Source organism: Haemaphysalis longicornis, unplaced genomic scaffold (assembly GCF_048455015.1).
Source record: "Haemaphysalis longicornis isolate Haplotype H1 unplaced genomic scaffold, Haemaphysalis longicornis Haplotype H1 scaffold_7, whole genome shotgun sequence".
In the NCBI taxonomy this organism is placed as follows: Eukaryota; Metazoa; Arthropoda; class Arachnida; order Ixodida; family Ixodidae; genus Haemaphysalis; species Haemaphysalis longicornis.
In genome coordinates, this window is record NW_027526422.1 from 20,494,397 (window position 1) to 20,517,679 (window position 23,283).

At 47.1% G+C, this 23,283-nt stretch overlaps 1 protein-coding gene across 1 annotated transcript in view; it reads left to right on the top strand.

Moving 5' to 3' along the window:
• The window catches only part of LOC144146190 (high-affinity choline transporter 1-like), a 42,683-nt gene extending 20,896 nt beyond the window's left edge, over positions 1–21,787 (top strand). Inside the window, exons 5-7 of the mRNA XM_077678156.1 lie at positions 4,891–5,092; positions 21,114–21,610; positions 21,767–21,787. Of these exons, the coding sequence (XP_077534282.1) occupies positions 4,891–5,092; positions 21,114–21,610; positions 21,767–21,787 (720 nt within the window). The remainder of the gene's footprint in view (positions 1–4,890; positions 5,093–21,113; positions 21,611–21,766) is intronic.
• Positions 21,788–23,283: the final 1,496 nt, after the last annotated feature.

The following is a 23,283-nucleotide window of genomic DNA, read 5'->3' on the forward strand; positions in this document are numbered from 1 at the left end:
TCTGCGGAAAAGAAACATACTATGCGGCACATATTGTTAGAATGCGAGGGTATCCTTCCAAATCTACATGTGGGGAATATTCGGCTTCCGGAAGCCCTAGGATTTAAGGGTAGCACAGAGGAAGTTAACTTCAAGGCTGTCAAGGCGACTAAAAGAAGATAAGAATGCTGGTTGACGAAAAGCAGAGAGGGGAATATTGCCTAGGACAACTAACACCTGTAACAGGGAAAAAAAGTATTTTGTGCATAACAAGTTTTTTGTGCCGGCACTAAGAGCAGCGCTAGTATTAAACGAAGAGTGTAAAACATATGCATATTAGTCCGTTTTGGTAAGATGACACGTAATCACCCCGCTACAAAGTGGAAACCAATAGCAATTATCAATCATCAATCATCATCAGTACGTTATACTTTGGGTTGTTCGTTTTCGAGTTTTATATATTAACGCGAAAGCGTTTTATGCCTGGATACACCAAGATTTCACTGACCTAATATACGTCACGGAAATGACGCCAGGACGCCTTTGCCGGAGCGACCCCCCAGCAGGACGTCTTTCGCTCGCCAAGCACACCCACAAGACAGCCGCCCACCCGCAAAGCATGCTCAGCTGCAGATTTCGCAGCACATTTCACTTTCGTGTTTTACCGATTCAAATGACAGAAGAATCAACCACAGTTTTTTTAGATGACAATCCCCCTTCAACAATGGGAGGGACGCGTGGGGAATACACCGAGATCCGTTCTCGCTACAAAACTCTCTCGGCCAAGCAGCAGCTCTGTACTCAGGCATGCGGGCAGAACTGATTTTAGCTTTCGGTGCGCGCAGGTTCACTGCGCTGGTTTTCACGGACTTCGGAGCAATAAGCGCGAACCAATGCATTCGGCGTAAAACGAAGCGCACCTATATTACACGCGGTTATGCCGAGCTACGTCGATGCGCAAGTACAGTATTCCAAATTTTTGATGCCACGGTAACGATGACCTATCGGAGTGTCACAGCCTTTATACGGCGTCCAGCGGCGCAATAGGCTAGAGTAAGTGCACGCGCATAGGACTATCTGCTGTCTGACTGTTTGTCTGATACGCTGTTCTCCTTAAAGTAACACACTCCCTGCTTTTATTATCCGCAAAAGCCACTTGCTAGCCGCCAAGAGAAGGTAAAGGTTCCTGGTAAACGTGCAGGGAAGGCGATACGAGATACAGCAAAAATGCATTGTAGATGCGCACGTGCTTCAAATAGAAACACTCATGCAGATACCATGGCAGGGAATATATCGCTTTCGAGGAAACAGCCTTGCAGACGGTACTCACACAGGATAGGGCTCTATACGCGTGCGTGTACTCTCGCCTCTTTTGCCGATAGACACCGTAATACGGCGCCGGCACGCCGATCGGTCATCGCTCCCGTGATATTACTAAAAACTTGGGATGGTGTGCGTCGTTATTACGGTTCAGTTGGGCCTCGAGGCTTCGTGGTTTGGATGGTGTCTGTTTTGACATCAGAGCTGTTTAGGCAGATACAAATCCGTTGATGTTTGTAGGGTTTAACGCGCCGACGCAACGCAGGCGATGAGGCGCGCCGTAGCGGAGGCTCCGGATTAATTTTGACCATCTGGGGATCCTTAACGTGCGCCGAAATATCGTACACGGGCGTTTTTGCTTTTCGCCTCCATCAGAAAAGCGGCAGCCGCTGCCGGGAATCGAACCCCAGTCCTCGTGCTCAGCAGCCCAACGCCTCAGCCACTGAGCCACCGCAGCGGGTCATATACAAATCCGTCCGGCGTGGACAGAAACCCCGCAGCCACAAGAAAAAAATGTGGTTAGGGAGGTCCCGGGTATAGGACCCGGGCCTTTTACGTCGTGAAACCGGCAACTTAACCAGTGGGCCATTCCAAAGGTCCGAGTTACCAGGCACGGGTTAGCAGCGGTGGGAAACAATAACACGTGCAGCCAATTCGATAAAAAAAACACTTTATGTGGTCGGAATCGAACCTGAGTACCTCGCGTTACGAAAACGGCGTCTACCCGATTGAGTCATCTTCACATTCCGGGATAAACAGCACCGGTATTGGCTTTGGACTTGGGCGCAGGTTCTAGCGCGGCCCACGAAACATCCGGGCCATCAATTCATAACATCAGCGGCAAGTTCAGAAATAAATGAGGGGATGACATATGGAGCGGAAACTTAGCGCCCTTACTAAAAAACTTGAGCGCAAACTTGGGTCGGCTGAACGGGCCGTGTAACGAATAATGATCGCAGTCACACTTAGTGACGGGAAACGAGCTTCCTGGATCGGAGAGCAAACTAAGTTCATTCCACAAGCTACGTGCAGCACTCTGGCGGCTACATTGTCGTCAACAGTCCGCCCACTTTGGGCGCCTAAGCCACCGTGAAGCGGACCTTGAGAGGACATTTTCTTCACCCCACTCGGCAGGTGGAACCGCAAGGCCCCGGCGCCTTTCGTCACTTCCTTCACGGTGCGTTTGGCGCCCTCAGTGAGCGGACTTTACCGTGATGTAGCCTGCACAGTGCTGCACGTAGCATGTGGAGTGAACTATAGCCTCCTGGGTTCCGGGGTACCCAAATGGGTACCACAACCATAAAGGCAATTGCTTTCCCCCATTTGAAATTAGCGCGTCAAAAGTTGTGTCCCCGCAAAAAGCAGGCCTTGCTTTCACTAAGCCCCTCTAGGTGGCGCGATGTGTCCAGGCATCTCTGAAGGCGGCAAAAATGGCTTTCACCGACGCGAGCGCTCGAATGCGTCCACAGGGTAAGAAGACCCAGAGTACCCAAATGGGTACCATCAAATTTCATAACTTTCGTTCGATTTTTTGGTATTGTAATTTTTTTGCACTTACTTCTATGGATAATGAACCAAATAAAAGTGTGCTGTAGCATTTTTGTAGCCTTTTTGAAGCATTGTGGAATTTTGAAAATATTGGTCCTTGCATTCCACACGCACTGAAACCCAGAGTACTCAAATGGGTACCGTCAAATTGTATTACTTTCGTTTGCTTTTTTGGTATTGTATTTTTTGCGTTTATTTCTATGGATAATGAATCGAATAAAAGTGTGTTACAAAAGATTTTTGTATTTACGCATTCCTGGGACTGAAGAGGATAAAGTAGAAGAAATATAAAGAAAAATAAATCACGCCATATCCACGGAATGAATGATGATAAGTGGGGCGAAGCTCGAGAGGGGGAGATCATCGGTAACCGTAACTCTCCCGTGAAAGTTCGCCCATTACATCATTAAGAAAGACGTAAGACTGTGTGCGTACATTGTACAAATCAACTTTTATTTTGTTCTTGTTCGTTTGTTGTTGTTGTTGTAGGGTTCGTGAGGCTGCAAGCAAGCGCTCGTATCGGCAGGCAAACCCCGATGCAGTGAGAGCTCGCGAGGCGGCTGCAAAACGCATCAAGCGAGCTCAGCCCGAAGCTGCCGACGCGCGGTTTAAGCGCGACTTTCTAGACGAGATGCTTCGGCCTCTCTTTCGCGCACGGCGGGATCCTGTCGGCGAGCGCGCGCTGCCGCCGCCCTGCGCGCCCTCCACTCCGCAGCCTTGTCAACAACCACCTCCTCCATCCGGTGACTCGTTGCGAAAGAGGAAGCGCGTCAACAGCGATTGCCTTTTATAGTGTCAGTCACGTGCGAGTGACGTCATCATGACGTCACTCACACCAGCGCCACCTGCGAGTGAGTCATCGAACTAGGCGGTCACGTAGCGCCACCTGCGAGTGAGTCCTCGAACTAGGCAGTCACGTAGCGCCACCTGCGAGTGAGTCATCGAACTAGGTGGTCACGTACCACGAGACACAAGGGATGGACAGACCCACGGCATTAGGAGCTTCGCCCCTAAAATGTACATGGGATGGCCACGTAATTAGGCGAAATGACAGTCGGTGGACTAGCATGCAGCGTGACAGTGAACACCGAGAGGCGGGTCTACAAAAAGAGGAAGGCCAATTACTAGGTGGAGTGACGAAATAAGGAAATTCGGAGGCTAAGAATGAAACCGAAAACTCTCGTGTGTTGAAAGTTAGGTGCACGTTAAAGATAACCAGATGGTCAAAATCAATCGGGAGCTTCTCCCTACGGCGCGCCTCATAGCTAGGTGTGCACATAAAACCCCCAAAATTTGATTGTTTTTCCGATCTGAAAGAAAAGAAGCTGAGCCTATGCGAGGTACGCTCGGTGTTTGATGCTTATGGACAATTGCGATGCCAGTGCCGTGACCGTAGCAATCTTTACAATCGCTTGTGCACTCGCTTTCCGAAATTCGATGTACACAGCGGCACACTGCGGGGGAGAAGCGGTTCACGCTCGAAGTTCAATTTAACCTCCACATAACTTGCACCTAGCGAGCCCGCGATGTGCTGCTGCCGTAAAACTCTGAACCTAATCACCGTATTACGCTTAAGAAGCTTGCGGTAGCTGCGCAGTGGGCAGCGTCCTGTTTCTTGCCACACCGGACTGAACTTTAAGGTAGGTTAAAGACTTTGCGCGCGCAATTTTGCCCGCTAAACGGCCATTTAATGGGATATGCTATCCCGGAAGGTTTGCTTCTTCATGGCGTAATACTAACAAAAATTTGATGTCGGTAGTCCTTTAACACTGAATCTAACGATGCGACCAGCACCAACGCACTTATTGCACGTCGATATCCGGGTACCGGTTGAGGACGTTCGACTTCAAAGCGTCACGTTAGCCTAGTGTCATGCATCGCGTGCTAACTTCGCCCTTTCCTCTGCTCCGCAAAAATCTTAGCGCATGCGAGTTGTATACAATAAAATACGATTAACGGAACGGGCTTCCCAAATTTCCCACAAAACTGACAAATGTAGGCTAACAATGTTGCTCTCGTACTAAAAATGTTCTTGGTGTGCAGGCATCGAATATGGAGGTGGTGGTCGTGCTCCGGTGCGTCATCGTCGCGCTCTCCGCCCTTGCCGTGTACATGGCGCTGTCGGTGAAGTCCGTGCTGGAGCTGTGGACGCTTTGCTCAGACGTGGTCTACGTGCTGCTGTTCCCACAGTTTGTCTGCTTCTTCTTTTTCAAGGACCGCACCAACTCGTACGGATCGGTCATCGGTAAGCCCACGGCGGCTCGTGCAACCATACGCGCCCTTCCGATGCTTCAATGGGGGAAACGAAAGAGGCAGAGTTAAAGGCAATTTACGTACAGTTATGGAGTGCTGCCTGGTCCGGAAGTAACCATCAACCTGGATACCTAAGAGGATAAACTAGATATGTGAACCCATGCTATGAAGGCTCTTAGGGACACAAACAGCGTTCCCTCACCACAGCGTTCCCTCACCAGAGAAGAATCTGGCCGCCCTGGTGTAGTAGATGGTACCCCCCCTCCCATAACTGAACCTTCAAACTCTCGGCCCTCAGGCGCCAGCAGCTGTAGAACTTGGGCAGCTCAGTACTGGAGTGGTTAAAGGTCAGCGAGAGAGGCCTTCGTCCTTCAAATAGGCTGCTGCTGTTGCTGATTTTGATGATTATGATGATGGCGACGAACCAGAAAACTGCAAGAAAATTCAAGCACACCCAAGCGTTTCTAATGAGTTGCGAATTCGAAAGCATTGATGTCCCATACAAAAATATTGTATGGTCGGCTATAGAAAATCCTTTTTATGGTCGTCTTTAGCTATTTGGCCCAATAATCTTTAGACTTTTCTATGGCTGTCTTTAGCGATTCGTATCGCCATTCCTATGGGTGTCTTTAGCTTCCTCTATAACCGGTTCTACGGCTGTCTTTAGCTATTCTTATCGAAATTCCTATGGGTGTCTTTAGGTTCTTCTATGGCCGGTTGTATGTTTGTCTTTAGCTATTCGTATTGAAATCCTTTTGGGTGTCTTTAGCTTCCTCTATAACCGGTTCTACGGCTGTCTTTAGCTATTCTTATCGACATTCCTATGGGTGTCTTTAGGTTCTTCTATGGCCGGTTGTATGGTTGTCTTTAGCTATTCGTATTGAAATCCCTATGGGTGTCTTTAGCTTCTTCTATAGCCGGTTCTATGGCTGTCTTAGGTCTTCTTTGGATATCGCTAAGGCTATAGAAGAATCTAAAGACACCCATAGGAATGTCGATAGGAATGGCTAAAGACAGCCATAGAAATGTCTAAAGATTATTGGGCCAAATAGCTAAAGACAACCATAAGAAGGTTTTTCAATAGCCGACCATACAATATTTTTACATGAGCTGCAGTCAGAAGAGAATCACCGCTACTTGAAACACAGCGAGAGCAGCAGCCGCTGAGAAATTATTAGCACGCTGCCATGCCGGCATAGAGCCTTGCAGATCTCTAGAACTTGTCCTGTGGCACTCAGGTGCATTCTGTAATATATGCTCCGTGAACACTTCAGCGATATAGGGGGATTGCGAGATTGCGATTGCAAACACTTCGCCAGTTTTCATTCACAAAAGGCTTAAACACAGGCATTCAAGGAAAGCATAATCAAGGGGTTTATTCATTCCATTCATCACATAAATGGCTACTATCTACGCTACTCCACCACCAGTAAACAGTTGTTCACATACGCCGATCGAAAAACACAGCACACGCATTCCAACACCCTGGCTCACGCTTAAGTGACTCGCTCGACAGCCACACTACGCGGCACATTCCCCGCGAACGTCCGCCGAGACACAAATACCTACAGGCGCTGGGTAGTCCATAGAAAAGAAAGCACTCAGAAGTCGTTCTTTACACTCAGTACTCAACGCACACAGCTGCAAGTTCGGTGGCTAAAATGGAAATGCACTCTCAATAAAACAACGAAGATGGTCGCACACAATGCAATGATAAAAAAAACGTTTTTCCAAGTTCACTCAATTAGTTCCTTGTAAGTTTTCTCAGTTCGCGAAAAAATTATTTTTGTCACATCACCGCGGCCAAATCTTCACTTCTGTCTACGTTGCAGTGCCCATGTGGTGCAGGGTAGTTTAGAAAAGTATTCGTGAACACCAAAAAAAGTCCTGCATTTCTCGCACTATAGAGTCTCTTCAGTTCGTAAGATCACTCACCCTAGAGTTTTGCGTACGATGAAATTCCTGTCACAGTATCGCAGGTATCCATTTTCGCATGACTTGAAGTTGATGTTGAATTAATCGTAACACTGTCACCGTAAACACCGAAATTCACGACACCAAAAAGCGACACATTTGCTTGGCGTCACACCATCTACACGAGCACATTGCCCTCGAGTCGAAATTCCCAGCACCAGGCAACACGTGCCATGCCCGCGCACATGAGCAAGGAGACGAAATGTGACTGACTGAGTACACCCAGGTATAAGCAGGTCCATCGCGATAGCAAATAGTGCGGAGATACATGCCCATCTTTCGATCTTTTTCCAACTTGTTTGCTGGTATTTTTTTTTGGTAAGTACAAGATCGTTTAACGTTTTGTTTTCTTCAACGGAAAAAAGTTGAATCTGTTTTCAGTACTCAGGGAACATTGTCTGTCACTAGCATTGCTGCGCGCAGGAATACTAACACAGCGCGGGCCGCACGGCCGTGTCCTTCGGTACCCATCGCCAAAACCAGTATGTCAAACAAACAAAATAAAATAAAACAGGAAGCAGGGGTGTCCCCTCTACCCTTTCATCGCTTCCCAGAATTTCTTCACCGCGCCTCCTTCGGTCCGGCGTGGGTCGCTCTCCCCCTTTCTCAATGACTAATCTGAAAGTGGGGTCCGCGGGAGAAAGAATGCGGTTGTTCGCAGCTTCCACCATATTTATGAGAGAGCGTACCGTGGGCCGCGAAAGTTATTTCCAATCTGCTTCGACTCTGTGAGGGCCGTTTTCAGAGAAGCCCGCTTTTTCACTTGACCGCGGCAGCGAAGGGCCACAGAGGAATAATTCTACGAAATTATACGTCTTTCGGTCAACGTTCATTTGCAAGCTTTGCGGACGCGCAGTATCCAAAGTTGCAACCTGAATTTGAGCGTTAATCAGTAGCTTCTTTTAATTGTACTTTTCCCGTATTGTTGGTATAATAAGTACCTAACCTTATTGAACAAATAAGTTCATATAACCGGCCGATCAACCTCATCATCGTTATCCAATCTGTGTTGTAGATGTAGCTAGGTAATTCATGAGTATATGAATTTCGCGTCATAAGTCATATTGAAACCAGCAGAATAGGATTTAATGGTTGCTCGAATTATACCTATATAGGCTAACACTTTTCGATTAGCGGCTGGAAACTTGGAGCCGTATGTTACTATGTAGTTAGTTAAAGAAGCCTTTATGGATGCAGGCTTGTAAGTTGTGCGCCAAACGCTTTCTTATGCCTGCAAAATGTTGCTTAATTATCACACATCTAAAGGTTTACAGTTATATATTGTACTGTACCCAGCCGCAGAAGCTTTTATGGCTGCCTCACTTTAGCTTTAAAGCAAATTCTCTCCAATAGCTGGCAGAAGACATCCATATGGTTCCAAGTTTGTAGACTAGAGCTAAACAACGGCCCATAGCCAGCCAAATGAGCTTTTATGGCTTTCTCTCTATAGCTTTAGGACGAACTCTTTTCAATAGCTGGCAAAAGACAGCTGAATGGTTTGAAGTCTGTAGACTTAGAGCGAAACAACGGCCTATAGCCAGCCGAATGAGCTTTTATGGCTTTCTCTCTATAGCTTTAGGACGAACTGTTTTCAATAGCTGGCAAAAGACAGCTGAATGGTTTTGAGTCTGTAGACTTCAAGCTAAAAAATGGTCTATAGCCAGCCAAAAGAGCTTTGCCGCAGCTGGTCTATAGAACTAAAGCCATAAATATTTCTTTAGCTGGCTACAGTTACCTGAATAGCTGTGACTCTATAGACTAAACACTTTAGGATGTTCTATAATCGTCTAAAGAGAATTGTATGGTTTACAGTCTTTAGTGCAGGATCTATAAAAACTTCAATAGCTGGCTATAGCCTAATTTATGCCTTTTTATGGGTGACCATAGAGACCCATAGGCGGCCATAGCTCACCATACATTTTTCAATAGACGCCCATAAGGCATTTTTGTATGGGATATAGAACGCCGCTGAATGTTGCTGAGCTTGGTATTGAGTTTATTCATCTATAATAAACAGAAGTCAGTGTTTGGACCCATAGCCAATTGACTAGTAGCGGGTACAATTCAAAATACGCTATATTTAAGAGCGACAAACAGGAAACCATTTGTTAGAAAAATAGCAGTTAATTGAACATATTGCGTGTAATAGCAGAACGCAACTTACCATATCATGCGGCGCATCATATCGCATGATATGATGCGGCACATTATACCACAAAATAACATAACATTATAATAATAATTGTAACATTTCAATGAAAAAAATCATGATTGTTATCATTTATACAAACTTCGCAAATGCAGTTTTAAAGCCCTGCAAAAGTTTGTTTTAATCTTGACGTTATTGGGTATACTATTGCAAATATGACCGCCATTGAATTCGGTTAACCTTTGACCGTAGGTTTTCCAACAGGCAAATTAAATTGGTTTTTAAAGCGAAGCTTTAGTGTCATCATTGACGCCGTTGTACGCCAATACGCCCTGCAGGAAAGCCAACTTTCTCTAACGGTGATGAGTGATCGTAGCTGAAAAAAAAAAAAAAAAGCTTCCCATGGCCGGAATCGAACCTGTGTGCCTCGTGTTATGAAGCTGGCGTCTACCCGACTGCTCCATTTTGACATTTTTTTCTTTATTACCAGTCTTCAACACACACGTACAACACAAAAATAACCCCACGTTGCATGTGGTACAACACACACCGACATAAACATACCAGCCGTGCCTCCGGCTAGGCTTTGTTATTTAATCATCACTTTAGAGTAATTAACGGCTCTAGAACATCAAGCCAATCTGGTACTGGCTGCTGGACTCTCAGCCCCTCAACGAACTGCCTGACACACTCTCGCAGAAACTGCCGGGCCTGTCGGGCATCCACGTCGCCTTGAAGCCACGCCATGCGCGCCCGCCATATGCTGTGAAGGCCCAGAAGCATTATAAATCGTAGGGGACTCCTTCGTTATTTTCTGTGGGTAAATACCGTATACCATGCGGGTTAAGTGGGAAGTCTTTGTGTAAAGTTCGCTGCATAACATCCCAAAAGTGAACCGCAATTCAACAGTGCATAAAAACGTAGTCTATGTTATCCGGTTGTTTACAAATTGTGCAGTCAGTACCTCACGGTGTATCTAATCCCTTTTCTTTTAACCATGTTTGCACAGTAAGTGTCCCCGAATGAAGTTTGAAAAAAAAAAAGGACTTCATCCCCGGTTTTACAGCCATACGCTTAACTCTTTTCAGTACATCCTGCCCTGCGCCTCCCCTGTACAATTCTCTATATCGCGGTACCGGGAAGAGACTGTCGCAAACATTTTTATATAATTTTCTACGTGACACTGTACTCAAATATTCCATTGAAAAGCGAGTTGACAGAAACCTGAGTGACATGAAAACTTCTTTAAAATATCCTGAAATCCTTCCCTGTATGTGCAAACTGGATACCACAAATTCCGGCAGCGCTTGAGACAGCCGCACCTGGCAAACTGTCCGCAAAAAAGGATCGCTTGTATCGCGAAGAAAAAGGAACCTATTCACCAACTGGCGGACAAACAGGTGCGACAACCCAAGACCGCCCTCCTTGACGCGTCGAAAAAGGTTATCCCTATACTGCACCTTTGCCAAGTAGATGACCAGATAAACACAGCAAATGCACGATGCATTTTCTGTACATTCAAACGCGAACAGTGTAACACTTGCATAACGCACCACACTTTGGCAATAAAAAATAAATTACAAACGGTCGCTTTAGCAAACATTGAAAGAAAAACCCCTTTCCACTTTTCTGCCCTGTCGCGTATGTCCTGAGTTCGGGCACACCAATACGGTTCGCTGTCCTGGTAGAACTCCAGTGGCGCCCCTAGATACTTAACGGGACTGGTTTCCCAGCTCACGTTGGAAAACAATTCCGGTGTCAAAGACCCGTCCCCATGCCAGGAACCCAAACATTTCCCCCAGTTTACCTCACTACCTGTGATGGACCGAAAACGTTTAACAATGTCCACCGCTTTTGTAACACTTTCCTTGGTCGTACAGAGAACAGCAATGTTGTCTGCGTAGGCCAGAAGTTTTACCTCTGCCTCGCACGGTCGAAGCAAACGCCGAGCAGCAGGCACCGATTCGCGCCGTACAGCCCAAACACAAATGTTAGGCCTAGGGAGTGCACACACGAGAGTTGCTGTGGGTATTCTAGAAAAGTGGTGCGTATCTCCAAAGTAGCACATACTCGCGGTATGGGAATCGCCAACCAAAGAATTCACCACGAAAAAGCTTCGCGTTCAACCATCGTCGCCGTTAGACGGAGGGGTGCATTTTTATTTGCAGCTCTGGTGTTTCCTCAAGATGTGACAAATATACCCAACGGTGTCGGGTCGCTAGGGTGGACTATGTTATGAATTATTTGTGTAACTTCTTGATTTTGCCTCAAACTAACGGGTAGTATTCATGTTAACTGGAAAAGAGGTCTGGTCGGTTCTGTACAGTTTGAAAAGGTCATTAATTCTTACGACGCGCTTCTGTAGACGAATAACTGGTTTCAGCTATGTGGTGTACGTAATGCCCCAGGAACCCCGGCAATAACTGTGTGGCTATGAACAAACCCGAAGCACATTATCGGTAGTATGCTCGAAATAAAACATTCGCTAGCTTTTAATAAGATGTGACATTCATATAGGTCAGTTTTGAACAGTCGTGATGGACTTGCGACTTCCAGTGTATGTCTGATTAGATGATGATACCTAAATACCTGTGGGAAGGGACGTGCTGAGGTTGTTGGTTGTTTAATGAAATAGATAACCAATTAGAAACTAATCGTTTCCGCCTACAGTGCAAGATGGGATATTTGGTTAAGGGTCAGACAGTTGTTGTTGAACCATGCTAGTACACTTCCGAGGTCGTGATTTTTTTAGGTTGGCTTTCGTCGATTGTTGCGGCTGTGAATAAAAGAGTCGTATCATCAGCGTACATTAACACGTGTGAATGTTTAAATGTAGAAGGAGAATGGGAAGGTCCTAAGTTGAGCCCTGAGTTACTACGGTTAACACTCCTTGAATTCCGAAATATCATACAGACTTTTATCTGTTAAATAACTGGTTCACAATTCATGCATCTCACCCCTAAAACCGCAATTTTACTCAATGTTTGGCCCGGGTAACTGTGTCGAAGGCATTTTTTATGTCCTGATATACTACTACAGTGATATTGTTGTGAAGGGCAGTATTAAAAATTTAGTTTAAAACGAGCACTGCTGTAGATGTAGATCCGCTTGGAGTATAGTCGGGCTGACTGGGACATATGCTGTTGTAGTACTTTTATACTTCCTGGTAGGACCACTGAGAATTTTCTTGAATATGGTATTTACAACACTTAAAACCGAAATTGGTCCATAACTGCTAGGTTTCAGTTTGTCGCCTTCCGTTAAAATAGGAACCCCTTTAAGGGTTTTAAGTTGATGAGGGTAGATCCAGGTTTCCAGCGTGTGGTTAAAAAATGCTGAAGATAAGCATCGAGAATACCGATAATATTTTCGAATAACTTCATTGGAAACTTGCCTATGCCGGGGGCTTTTCTAGTTTGAAGCGTGTTAGCTACGGCTATGAGTTCATGTAATTCAATATCGCTCATTACATAACTGTTTCAAATACATAGGTTGCAGTGGTGGAATTGAAATATTTATAGGATGAATTTGTTTGGCCAGCTATGGACGCACGTTTGTAAAATAGTCATCAAAAGATGTTACTGTACTCTGGTCTACTAAATCATACTGGATTTGTGGCATTGATTTACGCGAATGGCGTCATTCACAATGTCCCAAATTTTTCTTTGATCCCCATCCGCTTGTTCAATGAGAGATGAATAGTATTCGCGCTTTCTTTTTCTCGTCATGGAAACAGGGGCGCTCCCTTCGCACTTGTATTGAGTTTCGTAATGTGTATTATGTGTATTCTGGTTCCATTCATTGTACCAGTAGTGCTTTCTCTTCAGCGTTGTTTAAGTGTAAGATGCCATCCAGGGGCATATAGGTGTATGACACATCGAAGTATTCAGAGATTTGGTTCTCTGGGTTAAGTTATTAGTTAGAGAACCAGTAAAGTTGTGGCATTCTGTATCAATGTTGTTATCTTAGGTTACATTAACATCTGTTTGTTCTAACAAGCAACGGAGCAGAGAGTAATCAACTTTAGTGTTCGGCAGAGTATTGGGTTGGTCGAGTTGGTACATAGCGAAGTATCGAAGCGGAACACAAGACGAGGTACAGAAACTGTTTCTGTACTTCGTCTCGTGCTGCGCTTTCATACTTCGCTTAGTGTTCGGCGTAGTACCAAATGACTTCACAGTTATCGGCAACAGGTTTTAAAGGGCAATAAAAATAGGCGAATTATCAGTGACAGAGTCGGAGGTAACCCCATTGTCATCATTATAAAGTTGTAGTAATCGGGGTACACTATTATTGGGAGGTCACATGTCCGATCAATATTAAAATCACCAACGATTACACATGTCAGATCAATATTAAAATCACCAACGATTACAATACCGCCTTTCTGCCCATGGGATAACAATACAGGAGGAACTTTAAGTTTTTTACAAAGGTTGCAATGAACGAGCTAGGATGCCGGTATATGACTCCTGCAATTGTACCACAGTCCTGTTGAATGAACAGTGCTTCAAAGTCGCTCACACTTACAAAGGTAGTAGAGAGAACATGGAAGTAAATGTCAGTTCTTGCAAAAACAGCTACGGCGCCTCCCAGTGAGGTTGTGTCGCCTTGGAAGTGACAACATTTTGAACCCAGCAATATGATCGGTTTCATTGTTTTTAAAGTGAAGCTCTTTACTTGTACCCCCCCCCCCCTCAAGGTTCTGTCGCGACCGTTGGTGCCAATAGAAGAAAACTCCCGCGAACCAATAAAAGAAGTTCCTGGCACCGTCAGGAATCGAACCTGGAACGAATAGAGAAACGGAGCGGGAGCCCGTTGTCTTACCAATTGAGTTACGAGCCTTCGCGGAGAGGGGGGGGACAGCAGGTGTACCCACCAAGCCCATATGCTGTTTTACCCCGTGCGTTCTCGCTGAATGCCACATGATAGCATCACATGACCTCTCGTGCCGCTGTGCGCTCTGCTCACGTGTAGCAGCCGTGCGCGCGCCTTACGCGTGCGCTAGGAGTTATAAAAATTAAAGGAAACTCACACCAAAGCATGACATGTGAATTCTCCTCCGTCTCTGCCGACGATCTCCTCGTCTCCGTCGGCGGCGCCATATGTCGTCTAACACTGGTTTGATCTTCCTTTAATCTTGTAAAAAACGTTTCCACTCATTTGTCTCACCAATACAACTCAGCCAACCACCGTTCATGAATCAAGCATTGATTTAATCTTAGCAAAGAATATCTTTTTGAAGTAATAAAGGGCGTGGTTAAGTACATTTCACTTGTTTCTGGTTTCACTCTTTGTGGAGCCGCGTGTGTGAATTCAAGAGACGTCGCATGGGTACTCGTTGTGGGTGCCGTTTACAGCTTCACTTCCCAACCACCTTCACAGGGTGGATTGGCGCGCATTTTTTTTAACCAAGTCTCGCCAAGAACCATTACACTACAAGGGTTTTCAACCGCAATGTGAGCGCGACCAACTATTTAAAATTTACCGAAGCCTCCGTACACTGCAGCGCAGTACTTAAAGTGTTTTTTTGCCTTTTAGTGATTCGTCCAAATGAGAGATGAACGTAAATAGTTCTTCTAGGGAGCTTAGAAGGCGCTTGCCAAGTACTCATCACTTTGCATGCGCAAGAGACGGAAATTCTCTCTGTCTTCCGCATTAAGATCTTCCCGTTATCCACCCAGGTGAATTTAGACCCTTTTTCTATGCGAATAGCACGTGCCTTACCAAGGAGGACGTTCGTTACCCAGCACAGGCCCTTATTATCGTGTACTGGGTCGTTCGTTTCGCACCTATGTTGCTGTTCAGCTTTGCTTTCCTAGATGCTAAAAGCAGCTTGTTGTGCACCGATCTCAAGAAAAACCTCACAACATTTGGCATATCTTTGTTTTTAGATGGCACCCTGTGCACGAAATAAATCTCTTCGCCAGACACCGTTATGCCGAGACAGGTATCAATGGCGTACACTCTTTCGCGTAGATCCTTCTCTTCAATATCAGGAAAGGCCTTGATGTCTGAGTTCGTACTCCTGCTCTATTGTTTCGGTTCTGTTATCCCCCTCCTTTCCGTCTTTAGCCAGAGAATTAGCTGCCCTCTCTTCTCTCTGAAAGGAAGTCGGGTATTTCTTTGCGGAAACCCTCCCCATCTGTCCTGAATTCTTTGAAGACTTCGTTTGTGTGTGTCATAGACTCACGTGCTTCCGCAACCTCCGCAAATTTCAGGATTGCTTTTGTTTCACTCGCAAACGCATCGTTTAACAACCAGTTTCGTTAGCACCTCAACAATTTCCTTGATGCTGCCGGGCGGCTTGTAATCTAGTGATTCAACGACATCACTCAACCCTATCCTGTACCATTAAGAATTTTTCTTCAGCTGCGAAGTTTCTGAGAAAGCTGTACAGCTTTCCTTTGTAGCCGTATGGCTGCATTGAGATGGATGTAAAACTTCCGTTCGCATCACTGAACCCTCCGAGATTTCTCTCCATGTTTAGAGAACGCTTCAGAACAAGGCAGAACCACCATCCCACTTCGCAACGATACTCATGGGGCAGTGACAGCAACGGCAGAACATGAATGTGCTCTCTGGCAAAAGAACGCTACACCAAACTGTAATGTACAAAGGCATGTTGAGGCTCAGCGTCTTTCGGCCATCGCTACCGCAGCCCGAGTGTCCGCCGTTTCTTTTCCAGGACAACGCCCACACGAAGGGAGCGTTAACAGGGTGTGTAGTCTGAAGGCAGCTCGGCCAGATGGAAGCTTTTAAAGCAAAAATTTACTACTTTCGTCTAGCAATTTCGTGGAGGATGCGCAAGGTGACGTTTTGACCGGAGACACACCCCCGGCGACACACCCCTCGATGCGCATCGCGTGATTCGCCGGGCCCGCTGTGGGCTCCGGCAGTGGTCGCCGCCGCCGCTGCGGCTGAGGCCAGGGAGGCTGGCCAACCTCTTTGGCCGAGGCAACCGACCACCACAAGGAGGTTGTATAACTCCTTGGACCATCCCCGCAGCCTTCCATTCATGCGGCGCTGAGCCGTTTCGGGCAACGTGATTCGCCTCGAGCCCAGCGAAGAGGAACGGTGCGTTCTCCATGAATGAACGCCGCGTTCGCCCGGCCCCCTTCTGTGAGCGTTGCACGGAAACGAACGTCTTTGAGACGTGGTCGGCAATACAGCTAAATCAAAGTTTAACCAAGCGAAACCAAGACTCATCCAGATTAAGCCAAGCTTTTGCTTTGCATATCCAAGGTTAACTGAGCTAAGCCGCAGCCATTTTTGTAGCTCGGCGTGGTGGTGGGAATCCGAAGCAGGCTATGCCTTCCATCAACGCAGCATTGTTCCAGGAAGGAGGCAGCGACTGGCGAATATTCTCAGCTGTGCCTGTAGACCACAGGGCACCTGTAATTCACAGAGGCATGCTTTCGTTCAGCGTCTGTACGCTGGCGCTGCCGCAGCCCTTGAGTCATTTGATGGTCATTGATCAATGTGAGGGTCAATGAGCCATTTGATAACACTGAGCCATTTCGCTGCGTCTGTAGCTGCGGAGTGTACCTGATCATCCTATTGGCCGTTCTATAGCACCCTCGGCACGGCCGCTCTGCGCTACAGTTTCAAAGACGTAGCGCTATACAATCGACATGGTCCGCAATATTGGCAGTAGAGAAAGGTTCCCGCCAACGCCATTACGGCGTAGGTGTGCCGCATCAAAAATCGTAAAAGTTGCGCGCAGTGCAAAACCAGAAGGAGCACTCCGCGTTTGACTCTAATGACTTCGCATTCATGCGTGTAATATAAGGTTCCAAGTTTTGTGGTTGAAGTGTTGCGGGCTGTATACCACAAGTTTTTGGACTGTGCTTCTTTGTATTCAACTGCATTTATGTCTAAGAAGTAGGGCAATGGATTAAAAAAAAATAATTATGCAGTTATTTCACTTCACGAACCATTAGACAGAAAGGATTGACGTCAGAACATTTGGGCACATAGGCATGCCGCGATAGTAGTTGGCAGTATACAAATACGTCAATGCACACTGGCCCGACTAGTAGGCCCATTAACAATATATTAATGCACAAACACCGACTCACGTTATAGTACACAAAAAAGTACGTGACACACGGGATAACACTTGTACTGCAAAAAGTGCCAACACTATATGGTTCACATAAAATCTACATGATCCATAGCAATTACCACGCAGACATAGAAAGAAACACGCTGAAATAGTTACAGATGATGATTGGTTCGTTATTCAGTAGGTAGAGGTTCATCATCTCCGATATCATTTTTCATTGCGCCAAAGAAATTAGCATTTTGCTTTACAATGGTGGGAAATCTATATTCCATATTCCGAAATATATAATATTTCGATGCGTGCCTCATCGCTCGCTTTGCTGTATCCTTCCGCTGCTCCCCTATACATCCTCTGTGGTCTATTTACAAGAACGCGGTGATTTTGTGCAGCGGACACATGTGCGTCATTGAGATCCGGTCTCCCCGCCGGTAACCGTTCCGGAAACCGCTTCCGCCAACGTTTAGTAAAATAGGAGTGAAATCATTGCGTCACGCGTGCGCGGACGCGTCCCTTTCTGCTCATACATGCGCGTCCGAACAATCCGGTTTCCGACGCGGTGAGGCAAAACATCAATACTCGGTTACAACTCAAGAACGGCACCACCTCATCATGTGGTGTATCACTCCGCCAAAGCGCTTGACCCGTGACGTCAGTGCGCGCGCGTTTTGAAAGGGGTTTGCTATGAATGCGTGATATCGTCTGCCTTGTCTCACGCAGTTTGTCATCACTGGAGTCGTTTATAAGCATATTAAGTCCAAAAAATCACGGGAACGGCTCACGCCATGTTCAAAATATTCCCAGTAACGCCCTACTTGCGCCGCGCGGAGAAACATCCGGCTACGGTGATAAGGCACAGCGGGAACTTCCGGTGCCGTTCTTAAAGGAGTACTGACACGAAATTTCAAAGCTGAGATAACTATGTAAAACGCTTCCTTTTTATCAGGAGATATCTCCCAGCAAGTTTCAACAGCAACCGTTCAGCGAAACATATTTAAAATCCATTTTAATCTTCGCCCGCACGAGAAAGCCCAGAGCGGGCCGACGTGACATCATCTGCTACGTGCCCCAAACTGACGACGTCGGGGCTCCCGTGACGAAGCCGACGCGCTGGCTGTGGTTGGCGCGCGCTGCTCGGGCGTGTGTACACGTCATGGTTTTGGGACTGACGTCATGCTGCCCGGGCCTGTGGGGACGGCGAAAACCTCGGCCGGTCTGGGCGCGCGCGTGCGCTCGCTCGCGCGCGCTTCCAGAGAGGCAGCGATACGGCAAGAATGGTGACGCCATGTAATACATGCTGTCATGGCGGCCGCTCGGCGTTTTTTTGTCGAAACCGAAACTGGCACGAATAAACGACGCCGTAAATGAATGTTTACGCTGCGCTCGACCGTCTAATCTGTCATTCTATGATTAGTGGGCTGGTAGGCACGCATAGAAGCGAAAAAAACGTAACATAAAAATTTCGTGTCAGTACTCCTTTAAGTTGTCACCGAGTATAGCAGGTTGGATGCGCGCGGGAGCGGCCGACGCGGCGGGTCACCCGGAAGCCAAACCGGTTCTCGGAGCGGAGACGCGTGCGGGGACGCGTCCTTTTTCGCTCATGTGTTTGCCTTTAGGGGCGAAACACGTGCACGTGACGTCTCTGAGCATGCGTCTCCTGCTTCAAGAACCGGTTTGGACGCCGGATGACCCGCCGCATCGGCCGCTTCCATGCGTGTCCAGTCTGCCAGATAAATGGCCGCGGCGCGTCGGAAAGTTCGAATGCACTAACCGGATGCACTAACCGGATGCACTAACTAGAGGTACAGTACCTACTGACGGGAGCGTCGGAAGGATTTTGTCTTGACGGGTTTTAACAGTTCCGTTGAAGAGGGGAGACGGTTGTGAAAGGGGCAATTGTGTTGGTGAGGATGGAGGGGGGGGGGTGGCAAATGCCTCTTTGCACCCTCCGGCCGACGGACATGCGTACTGAATGAAGCATGACGCGCAGAGCAGTCTTTGTACGCCATCGAAAATTTCGTCTTTATACGAGTCTACGATGGAATACCAACTTACCTGGAGGTCCGTCTGAAAAATTTGTTCTACGCCGATTTGTCCGCGCACGCTCATGGGGAAACCGAGACATATACAGCTTCGCTGTAAAGAGAACGTGTTCCATGGGAGGAGCGCCAGAAGACTATCATCTTTGGATATTTTAAGAGTCGCAGGCAGATATCCTTTTTCTAAAACCAATGGGCGCATGCGCGAGCCGCCAGTCCGCCATTTTCAGGTCGCCCCGTGCAAAATAAACAACGAATTCTCACAATGTTCCCTGGAGAGGAGTTTCTATTTTCTTACCCTCTATCATTTCGTTTGGCGTACGTTACTACTTGTGTTGTAGAACAGAGCGTACTGTAATGTTTTAGAACGAGGTGTCTTGTTGTGCTGCATAACGAAATGTATTGCAGTGTGTAGAACGAAGTGTATTGTGTTGCATAACGAAGTTTAGTATTTTTGTATGATGTACGTCATTACTTGCGTTGTGTATGTGGCGTGCTTTCCTGCTTGGACGATTTAGGGTTCGCCGTATGTATTAAATAAAATTAATAAATGCAAATAAAATACCTATCAGGATTTTCGACAGTTCATGGTGAGTTCGTACGAGCACACAGAAAAAAAACAATGCCCTTCCACTCTGTGAACAAGGATGACCTCTGAAGCTGGAAGCAGTCCACGGAGCACACGAAACAAAACACGTCTTCGTGTAGCTTACGATTGAGCATACTTTTTAGCCAACTAGCCGAATGAAACTTGCAAGAACCTCAGATTTATTCCCGCGGTCAAACATGGAGCCGTCTGTTTGGCTGCAGCGTCGTAGGGATATTACTACGTTTGTAACACACCGATCCAATCCGCTATACCACTGAGAGAACACCGGACAGGTCGTATGGGCCGTTTGACGTCCATGGTTAAACCGTCCGCCAGTAAAACGGACATTTCATAAGTAAGGGCATGAAGGCTATAGGTGCGATAGAACGCCCCCCCTCCCAACCAGTGCTCGCATAAACCGGCTACTGGTTATGTGCGCGTGCTTAAAAGTGAAAGAAAAAAGTAATAATGATCCACGTCAGCGTTCTAAGCGGGAAAGTTGTTGTTTATCCGGGAGGGATTCGCAGCTACTCGGTGAGCTGGAACTTGAGGCAGTAATGGCGGCATCAGCGCTTTCCTTTGTTTTCGCGCTCATTCGAGCTTCTGCTCCTATTACACTCCTTCAATTCCCACTCTTCTTCTTTCAAGTGAATGACATGCGTCCGTCCCACAGCGAGTTAAAGCCTGTAAGGCCTTGAGCTTTATTCTAGCGGAGAAACATGTCATCGACCGTTTCTCTCCCCCGTAGTAGGCATGCTACTGTCTGACACGCCAACCAAGAGCCAAACCGCTCGGTCACGCAGACAGCTGACAGGGCCCATCGAGCCAAGAAACTTCCACGTTTAAATCTCCCACTGGACCGGTACTGGAAAAAAGGTTCGTTGTATACTTCGTGATGACGCTGGTCGGTGTGGCAGAAATGATTTTGCAAGGCTTCTGACAATGACTTTAAAGAAAAAGGACCACGCCAAACTGGCGCGAAAGGCAGGTGCTGGGGTTCCTCAAGACGTTCTGCGCTTATAAAAGCCTCTAACGCAATGGGTATACAACAGCCTTTTGCAAGTCGTGACCTCTACTTTCTTGTAGACTTTTCTTTGTGCTGTCCTAAGGACAGGATCCCCTGGCTTTGTGTCACAGGCCTTCCGCTAGAAACGCTGTCGCGTTTCCCTCTTCGTACATTCCCTTCGTTGGTTTCAGCTTTCTTCGTAGGCGGCGCGTTCCGGTGCCTGTGCGGGGAGCCGATCGTGAACCTTCCGGTCTTGCTCAAGCTGCCGCTGTATGACGAGAAGGCCGGCCAGCGGTTCCCGTTCCGCTTTGTCGCCATGGTGCTCGGCCTGTGCGCGAATCTGCTCGGCTCGGGCGCGGCGGCAAGGGCTTTTGCGAAGGGATGGCTGCCGGAGCACCTGGACGTGTGCCATTGCTTCGTTGAGGCGCCGAATCCTCAGCCAGACAGGCGGCCGTCCGTCGCCGGCAACGACACGACCGCCTTGGTGTCTCAGAAAGATGCGGAGCCGTCGTCTGCCGCCTGTAATACTGACTCCCAGACAGCAACGGCCCAGGAGAGGCGCTCGTCTATACGGCCCGGGGCTCCAAGGGATGCTCGGAGTCGGAGGATGTCCGTTGCTTCCGGAGCTCCCGAGGCCCCCCGAAAGACGTCGCTGCGACCCTCAGGGGCGATACCGGACAAGCAGGCGGTAGACACCGAAACCGCCGCCACCGCGACCACAACGAAGACTTCGCGTAAAAGCTACAGATCGACCGGAGCCAGAAGGGCCAAAAAACGCTACAGAAAGCCTGTCTAGTCCGGTTCTTGCTGTGACCGGGCGACAGTTTTGGGCCATTCTATGCAGGAAGTGTCGGCTGGCCTGTGAAAGTGACGTCGTCGTCGAAGAGCGGAATGCATGCGCGTGGATCTTAAGGGAATCCGGTGAAAACAGAGACGCGCGAGACACTCATTTTTATGGACGCTTCTTGCTAAGCTCGCTTTTGCGCCTTTTAATCCGTGTCACAGAGTTACGCAATGGCGTACGCGTTCTTCTCTGTAATTCGTTTCGTTAGTTTTTTTTCTTCTTACATTTGATGCTATTTTGACTACTTGGTATTTCACTTTTTACGAGTATGCTTTATTGCTTTCGCTTTGTAAAAGTGACCGCCAGTTTGGGAACTCCTCAGTCCTTTCTCGCATTTGCTTGACGCTATGCCTTGATAGATGCATTTAAGCCTTTTGTAAACGAAAAAAAAAATTGAAGTTTCAATGCCGAAAGCAAGACAGCTGCACTGCCAGCACTTGGTGCCCACAACTTTGCAAAACTTGCAAGATTTGCTCGAAGGTACTTAGAACTTGTCGCAATTGGGATGATCATTTGTGCAGAATGACTACCCGATTTTTTAAATTGGGCTAGAAGTAGAGAAAGATCTGAATTGACGGGCTATGTAAACGTTGGACAGGAATTACTTGCGGAGGGACGACCCTACCCTTTGGATGGGAAGGCACTCACTAACAGAACGTAACCATTGAAAAGTTGGGCACACGTGAAAAACAATAATAACACCCTTTAATTACGTTTCAGCTAGTCGACTTACGTTTTTCGGAGTACGATACAGGCTTGCTCCACGCTCCCATTAAATGTTCCAGGTGCGGGGAAAGAACGTGTATGCATACAAGCGAGTTATGCTCGTGGGGAATGAAGAAAGCGACAAAAAAGTGACTACAAAATGTGGGTGCCTCCCTGCTTGCACGACAGGGCGGTTATAAAAAGGGCCCAGGAAGGGGGCGATCTCTTCGTTTGGGTGGTGGAAATAAGGGGAGGTGACAAAAAGACGTTTCCAGTTCAAGTTCGCGTCTATCTTTGAACAATGTGGGAGAATCTAACAAAAATTACAAGTACACAAAAGGACAACGTATTAATGACAGGCGTCAGTGGCTAACACTCTCACCAACAGTCTGGGAGCAATAAAGGTAAAAGGAAGTCAGCATGAGAAGGCAATTCAATACAAACCTTTCTAGGAGCTTTTGACGAGATGGTCGATGAGTTCTTAGGTAATTTACAATTACTAGCAGAAAAGAAATCTTGGAGAGGGGGGTGGGTGGTGGAGAAAATGCGAAGAATCAAACAGATACGCTCAAATTGTTCGTACGGTGTGAAAGTTACAAACTGATGATTGGAACGCTGTCCTGTGCCCAAAACAAAAAAGGATGTCTAGACTGGCGCCCGACGTTACTACAAGCACTTGCCCACCGGCTTTTCGATGAAAAAATTCCGCGTCTGTCCCTACTACCCTCTCAATTGATATAACGTAACGTCAACTAACGTAGCATAACCTAACGAACAGAAAAAGAAAGCGCTGAAACCCTAAGAAATGAAAA